Here is a 9,002-nt window from a genome sequence, read left to right as displayed (position 1 = left end):
TTCCCATTTGAAAATTTTAATGGAATATTAGCTCACAGTGTTCATGGCACAAAACACATAGGACAAGAAATGATAAATAACCTAAGCATTGCGCGGGGTTTACAAATACTCAAAACACAAATAGTAGAAAAAAATAATGTAATTAATAAAAATAAAGCATATCGAATTGGGAAAAATTTTTTCGATAAATTGAACGATTGGCAATTTGACTTATTAAACTCAAATGATAAAAATGTTGAAAATTTATACATTTACGCTCGAGCCAAAATAAAAGATGAAATATATACATCAATAATTTATAAAGCTACAAAGATTAATAGTTATAGTATTCAAGTAAATCTTATAAATAAAAAAACATTTTATGGATCGATTAATTTTTTTTTTACTAAGATAGATAATCCTTTACTATGGTTAGTCATTCAATGTTTCAATGTAGAACACCAAAGAATATTTTATAATGTAAAGAAACAAATGAAAATAGAGCACGTAATACTCGTTGTAAACAGTAACAACTATGTTATAATAAAATCAACCGATATTAAATCAATATGTCATCTTATAAAAATTAATAATTATTTATGTAAGCGACCTAATTTGAAACGCAAAGTTTGGTAAAATAATACGGTATCAATATAAATATATACATGTACTATAACACTTTGATTTTCTTCATCATTAATTTTTTAATTATCTAAGCAAATTGAAATTATATTTATTATAAATAAAATAAATAAAAATCGATCATTTTTCATCAATAAAAGCTTTTTTATATTTTAATTAAGCATTACTCCCACACATCAGTATATTTTTAAAAACTTTAAAGTATTTAAACTAATATATCTAACATATCTAAAAATATTAATAATCTATAAATAATACTGTCAATCGATTGTAGACATTTTCAATGATTTTTATATATTATAGATATATTGCAATTTATTAGATATATATTTTTTTTAAATATTGGAAATAAATAAATTTTATATATATAGCATAAATTTTCATTGTAGCGCAACTTTTTTCAATATATATAAGTATTTTGTTAGTTTTAAAAAATATATATAATATTTGTAATTAAATCTCTGATCATACATGGTTATATATATATACCTAGATACAACTACACATGCGATTATATGGTTTCATTTAAATTGCTCAGATACATATAAAATATAGTATGATTATGTATTTAATTACACATATCTCTATATGAGATTATACATAATAATATATGGCACCATGGTAGACCACTGAACTTGGTATTATCATACCGGATAACATACATGATACAAGACCGTAAAACATATGAATATATATGATTATATACAATCATATATAAAAACTTTTGCAATCATATATAAATTTATATATAATCATATATGATAATATATAACAATATATGTTCGTATTTGAACATACATCAAAATTTTTTCCCGGGACATTTTAACATAATTATCAATAACACATTGTTGAAATAATCGTCTTTCCATAATAAAATTATTAAAGTTATCACGTGTAGCCATTCGATATTTTACGTATGTTGCTCTAATAATAATTGATAATAAATAATATAATAATATATAATAATATAATAATGTGCAAACAAAAGATATTAAATAAATTTAAATGGTTTAATGATTTAACTGACTTAAAAATTTTGTTTACATTTTATGTATATAATTATATACAATACGTTTATTTATTATATGTTTAATTATTTATGTTCGAGAAAGTAAGAGTTTTATAAATTATATTATTAATTTTGCTTCTCGAACGTTCTAAAGCGAGACGTTACGTTCGAAGCCTTGTTTTCATTCCGTTTTTGTGGTTTTTTCGTATCGTTCGATTCTGACAAACACCTCGTTGTCGATCGCCAATTGGTTCTCGGAATCGAACGATCGAAATTCCGTTTTTTTGCGGTACACGTATCGACCGGGACTATTGTCCGTGGGTCGAAAAGGAGGGCTTTTCGTCTGGACTTCGTCGCAAGCCTTCACCGGGAGCACACCAAAAGTCTAACGCTCATATAATTATAGTTAGACTGAAAATTCACGTGTCCGATTATATCTTGCTGTCGCGTGCGATTATATAAGACGGTCCGGGAGTTGGTGTCGAAAGGAATAAACGCTTTTCCACAAACTAACCCCGCTCAAATCATTTACGTCCTGTCTTTCTGATCGGCGAAACAAATAAATTCTGTTAATGTGGACGTGTAAATCGAAGGCGCGGCTACATTAAATGGTCCTTCGAGCCGGATATTGGAAAAACAGATAACCCTGCGTCATTCGCAGTGACGCGCAAATCTCGCGCTTCTTAGCGCTTTGCACAGCTTAAGTGCAATCTTTGTGCTCTTTAGCACCCCGCACCTCAGAGTGCGTACTGCGTAATCCGCAGTTACACATAGTTGTCGCACGCTTTCACGCGCCAATCTATTACAATAAGCTCTATGAAGCGAGTATTCCCCAACTTTAAGAAGATGGGCAAGGCCAACGTCACGCAATACAAGGCGAAGAGTCGACTAGACACCTTGGAGACATTGTGGGAAAGGTGTCAACGTCTCAACGTCCAGCTTCAGCAGATAGCAACGGCCGACGAACAGCGTACCGTCAAATATTTCACCGAGGAGGAATTCTTTGCGGCCGAGGACGTTTACCACGAAGCGGCGGACTACCTCGCAGACGTGATAGGTAAATTCACCCGGTGCGACTCGAATGCGGCATCATCGGTAAGCGACGTTTCTTCTCGCGAATTGTCTAGTGCGGTTTCATTGCAATTACCACGAATCCTGTTGCCGAAATTTTCCGGTAATTTCGCGGAATGGGAAAACTTTCGCGGTATATTCGAATCGCTCGTCGCCTCGAAAGAATCGCTGTCGAATACGCAGAAATTACATTATTTAAAAGCCAGTGTCACGGGCGAAGCCGCGGTATTAATTAATCATGTTAAGATTGCAGACACAAATTACGATGGTGCGTGGAAATTACTTATCGAAGAGTACGATAATCAAAACGCGATTATTCATGCCCATATTAATGCTTTCGCAGTTTTGCCTATTATGAAAACAGAATCCGCTGTCGAACTCAAAGGTTTACGCGATACCGTTGCCGCGTTAACTAATTTAAGCAGACCTGTTGAAAAATGGGATGACTTATTAGTCTATATTGTTTCGCAAAAATTTAGTCCACGCACATGTAATGAGTGGAATCTGCAATGCAGTAAATCAACCGCATCTCCGACGTATGAAGAGATTCGCGATTTTATGACGCTGCGAATTCGAGGTCTTACCGATCATTCTAAGTTAAATGCGGATACTTCGTCTCATAAATATAAAGGCTCTAATCGGGCCTCGGTGAATAACGTAGCCACCGAAAAATGTTTGAATTGTTCCGGCAATCATAATTTGATGTTATGTATATAGACGAGTTTAAGCGTAAATCCGTCGAACAGAGAACTCAGTTTCTCAAATCGCATAAATGTTGCTTTAATTGTTTAAAAGTCGGCCATTTCCCGACCTCTTGCAAGAGTAAAAAACGTTGTAATTTGTGCCGACGAGCACATCATACGCTCTTGCATTGTGACTCGAATATACCGGTACAGAAGATTAGTTAAAATTCTGTTTCGCAAAAAGAAAACGCTTAACGCTCAACCGGGCGGCTCAGCCGCCCCTGAGATAAAGAACGAGACCGCCGTCGCTTCCGTTCAAACGATTCATTCGCCGCTGAAAAATCCGCCGAACGTGTTACTAGCCACCGCATGGGAAATACTTCGTACCATCGAAGGACGTAATTTTAAAGTTCGTCCGTTGTTAGATCAAGGCTCGGCTGTTAGTTTTATCTCGGAATCGTTGTGTCAAACTATGCGCACGAAACGTTACCACGCGAACCTCCACGTACAGTGTTTCGGCGAACGATACAGTGGCGTAGCGAAATCTCAGGTGTCTCTTACTCTCGAGTCTTGTAACGGGCGAGGTTCCTCAACTTTTTCTTTGACGGCTTTCGTATATCAAAAAATTACGTCATACGCTGGCTCAAGAACTAAAACCGTAGATTATTGTCCGCATGTACGGAAGTTATCTCTCGCGGATCCCGATCCGTTTAGCAATCATCCGATCCATCTGCTCATCGGATCAGATTTATATGGATCGTTATTAAAGCAAAAGGTAAAACATGGGCCGACCGTAACTCCGACGGCCCAGTTTACTGCTTTCGGATGGATATTATCCGGTCCTACCGGAACTTCTAATTCAATCACCGGTTCCGCGACTTCATCAATTAGCGCTCGACGAAGGTCATTCTTTTCCAAAAGCACAAGCAATAGTACAAGATTTTATTTACGTCGACGACGTTCTATTTGGCGCCGATGAAGTTCCGTCGCTAAAGGAAAGTCGCGATCAGCTTACGAAATTGATGGCGCAAGGCGGTTTTCATTTACGCAAATGGGCTGTCAATTCTATAGAACTATTAAAAGACATTCCTCCGGGAGAGCATAAACTCGCTATCGCTCGTACATTCGATAAGGATGATACGCTTAAAGTGCTCGGACTTGAGTGGATACCACGAGAAGATTCTTTTCGTTTTCAAATCGAGTCACCTTCGGTCAATATGAATACGAAACGTTTGATACTATCATTTATCGCGAAGTTCTTCGATCCACTGGGATGGGTTTCTCCGGTAATAATCACCGCGAAAATTATGATTCAAGAACTGTGGCTAAGAAAACTTGATTGGGATTCTCCTATCGAGGCGGACTTGTTAGAGTCCTGGAAAAAATATTGCGCGGAATTCATAAATTTAAAAGAAATTCGCATTCCGCGATGGACTGGAATGCATCCGGAAAATCTGGCTATCGAGTTGCACGGGTTCGCCGACGCGTCTAATCGCGCATACGCCGCTGTCGTTTATTTAAGAATTCTCCGATCGCTCAGCGAATTTTCAGTAGTCTTAATCACTGCAAAATCAAATGTAGCGCCGATTAAAACGATTAGCGTGCCGCGTCTAGAATTGAATGCCATAGTCTTATTAACTCGATTGCTAGAATTCGTGCAAAGATCGTTAAATTTGCAGCATATTCCGATGTACGGATGGACAGATTCTTCTGTCGCGCTCGCATGGTTACGAGGCCATCCATCAAGATGGACTACTTATGTGGCGAATCGTGTATCGGAAGTACAAACCCGGCTGCCGTCGGTTAAATGGAATCACGTTCCATCTAAAGAAAATCCAGCGGATTGCGCGTCGCGAGGTTTGTCACCCGCTGAATTCCGCGATTTCGAACTTTGGTGGGCTGGCCCTGCCTGGTTGCGTTCCCCTTCTACCGCGTGGCCGATACATGATAAATTAAAAGGTCAACTTGATGCCGATCGTCAGATAATCCAAACCGAAACGCGAAATACGATCGTTTGTCATGCTCAACATATTCTGGAGTGGAAAATACCGAACGAAGTCTCTACGTGGAAGAAGTTAATTCGAGTCACGGCACGCGTGCAACGTTTTATTAATAATCTAAAATGTCGCGCGACCAATACGACCGCGAATACGACGTGCTTGTCCGCTGCCGAACTCAAAGAAGCTTCCTCGTTTTGGCTCCGTTACGTGCAACAACGTCATTTTCCATCCGAAATTCAAGCGTTAAACGATAATTGTTTACTGCCGAGATCCAGTTCTTTGTTATCGCTTCACCCCTTTCTCGGGAAAGATAAATTAATTCGCCTTGGCGGGCGGATTGACAATTCGTCACTCAGTTATGATGAACGGCATCCTATAATTTTACCGAAACATCGAATTTCGGATTTATTAATCGCTCAAGCTCATAAAGCCTCTCTTCATGGAGGCACTCAATTAATTTTAAGAATTTTACGCCAAAATTATTGGATAATTTCAGCGCGCACCAGTGTAAAATCCTTTATACGTAGTTGCGTAAAATGCGTACGCGAACGCGCGCGTACCTCGCAACAGCTGATGGGGAATCTCCCCCGGCCCCGCGTCACGCCTTCGGCTCCGTTCTCGCACACAGGCGTCGATTACGCCGGGCCGATGAATATTATTCCGTCAGTCGGCCGCGGCCAACGATCCAAAAAATATTATGTTGCCGTTTTTATTTGTCTCTCGACAAAGGCCGTCCATTTAGAATACGTAGATGATTACGCTACTAACGGTTTTCTCTCCGGAGATTTGCAAGCCGTCGCGGTCTTCCATCCGACATGTACAGTGATAACGGCACTAATTTTCAAGGCGCGGACCGCGAATTATACACTACCTTTCAGCGACTTGTCGCCGACCCTCAAATACAAGACGCTATTGCTAATGATAACGTAAAATGGCATTTTATACCTCCCTCCGCTCCGCATTTCGGCGGACTTTGGGAAGCCGGTGTCAAAGGATTAAAGTTTCATTTGAAATGAACGATTGGTTCCCGAACATTATCGCAGATTGAGTTCGCTACGCTGCTGTGTCAAATCGAGGCTTGCCTAAATTCCCGCCCGATTTCCGCGTTACATGACGATCCGAATGACTTTTCCGCGTTAATTTATTCTGACAAACATCTCGTTGTCGATCGCCGATTGGCTCTCGGAATCTAACGATCGAAATTCCGTTTCTTTTGCGGTACACGTATCGACCGGGACTATTGTCCGTGGATCGAAAAGGAGGGCTTTTCGTCTGGACTTCGTCGCAAACCTTCACCGGGAGCACACCGAAAGTCTAACGCTCATATAATTATAGTTAGACTGAAAATTCGCGTGTCCGATTATATCTTGCTGTCGCGTGCGATTACATAAGACGTTCCGGGAGTTGGTGTCGAAAGGAATAAACGCTTTTCCACAAACTAACCCCGCTCAAATCATTTACGTTCTGTCTCTCTGATCGGCGAAACAAATAAATTCTGTTAATGTGGACGTGTAAATCGAAGGCGCGGCTACAATTTAGATTTATTTATTAACGTTTTATTACGTTTACTTTTTCTTATTATTAAATTTATAATTATTATGTTAGTGATTATTATTATTAATTTAATAATATTTCAGTAATTTATTATATATTTTTCTATTTTAATATAATTATCTACAACCCATTGTTGAGATAATCACCTTTCCATAATAAAAATATTAAAGTTATCATGTATAACCATTCAATATTTTATGTATGCTGTTTTATTTATTCATTTATTACTGTTTTGCTTCCTCATAGAGGAAGCTTTTTCGTGACAAAATTTTTTTTCGAGTTTTCTATGCCAATGTGTTTAAAATGTTCCAAAACGTCGAAAAATCATATTCCTAAAAAATGTCTGTATGGATGTATGTATGTGTGAATGTGTATATGTGTGTATGTACGCAATATATTGTACAACCTCTACCTTCGCAATTTTTGAGATATCGGGTTAAATTTTTTTTACATGGATAGTTTATCATTCAAGGATGGTTGCTCCTGAATTTGGTGAGTATCGGTGAAAGGGTTTATTTTTTATAAAATTTGGAATTTTTTGAGAAATGTCTGTACAGGCTGTAATTTTCGGAAAATTTGAAATATCGGATTAAATTTTTTTACATGAATAGAGTGTTATTAAAGGATGGTTGGTACTGAATTTGGTGAGTATTTCATCTAAACGTAACTAAAAGTGTCGGTATATTACCAACGTTTTATAGTTACATTACACCGATATCATTATGTAGAGAGTAATTGTCAAGGATATGTGCATACTTTGGAAAGAGCAATAAAATACAAGCTTTTCGCATTGTGTTAAATATGTAGAGACAGAAAATATGTTGGATTTCTACTCTATTTCTGTTCTATCGTCTCGTAGAAGCAACGACTTTACACGGATATCTGTTTGCGTCGCGTACATATTTTGAATACAAATCTATAATATTGCTCATAATATCGACAAAATTTTATGATTGTTACAATATTTTGGATATTTATAATATAGAAAGGGCTCTTCCATCGCCCATTTTCGTGAGAACGCAACCAAAATATTTTATTATTATTTTCATATCTGCGATTATAATTTGCAAGCGAGATTGAGGCATCTTTTTTCTGGCCAATATTGTTACGAGTATCAGGATAGATTTTTTTTAATCATAATTTCTTATCATTTTAAAAAAGGCAGCAGTTTATTGTTTGCTATAATATTACAAGACCGTTTCCTCATACGCTTTACATCCTTGGAGTATTTTTTCTCATAAGGATTGCCTCCTAATAACGAAGATGTATGTATTTTTTCTCTTTAGCTACCAACTTGTATATACACAGCCTGATAGACTATTATATACGACAAATTTGGTGCCATCAAAAAAAGAAAAAATACATCGCCAGTAATCACAATAATAATTCCTCCCAATAATTTGTAAACTTTTATTACTATATATGATTGGTTGCAATCATATGAAGGAATACCAGATATTGCACACTTAGTCTTTCAAAAACGGAAGTTTCTTTAAATTTCTTCTGGAATAACTGTTTTTTAATAACCAGAATATTCATGCACAAACCGCATATGATATGAAATATTTTTTAAAGCAACCAGCACACGGATAAAAATCGCCTCTGGGATAAAATATTTTTATAATAACCAGAGCGCACATGCAAACCGCTTCTGGAATAAAATATTTTTTAAAACAACCAGCACACGAATAAAAATCGCCTCTGGAATAAAATAATTTTTTAATAACCAAAGCGCACATGCAAAACGCATGTGGTGGGAAATATTTCTTTCGACAACCAATTCACGAATTGATTGCTTCTGGGATATATTCTTCAACCAAAGCGTACATGCAAAATGTTTTTGGTGGGAAATATTTCGTTCGACAACCAGTTCACAAATTGATCGCTTTTGGGATACATTTTTCGACCAAAGCGTACATGCGAAACGTTTTTGGTGGGAAATATTTCGTTCGACAACCAGTTCACGAATTGATCGCTTCTGGGATACATTCTTCAACCAAAGCATACATGCAAAACGTATTTGGTTGGAAATATTTCGTTCGACAACCAGTTCACGAATTGATC

At 37.1% G+C, this 9,002-nt stretch overlaps 1 protein-coding gene across 1 annotated transcript; it reads left to right on the top strand.

Moving 5' to 3' along the window:
* Positions 1-2,446: 2,446 nt before the first annotated feature.
* Positions 2,447-3,418, top strand: LOC115233057. Its single transcript, XM_029803265.1, has one exon. It carries the CDS (start codon positions 2,447-2,449, stop codon positions 3,416-3,418), a length of 972 nt encoding a protein of 323 aa, XP_029659125.1.
* Positions 3,419-9,002: the final 5,584 nt, after the last annotated feature.

The sequence above is a fragment of the Formica exsecta genome, unplaced genomic scaffold (genome assembly GCF_003651465.1).
Source record: "Formica exsecta isolate Colony F162 unplaced genomic scaffold, ASM365146v1 scaffold159, whole genome shotgun sequence".
In the NCBI taxonomy this organism is placed as follows: domain Eukaryota; kingdom Metazoa; phylum Arthropoda; class Insecta; order Hymenoptera; family Formicidae; genus Formica; species Formica exsecta.
This window is presented reverse-complemented; position numbering and strand designations above follow the sequence as displayed.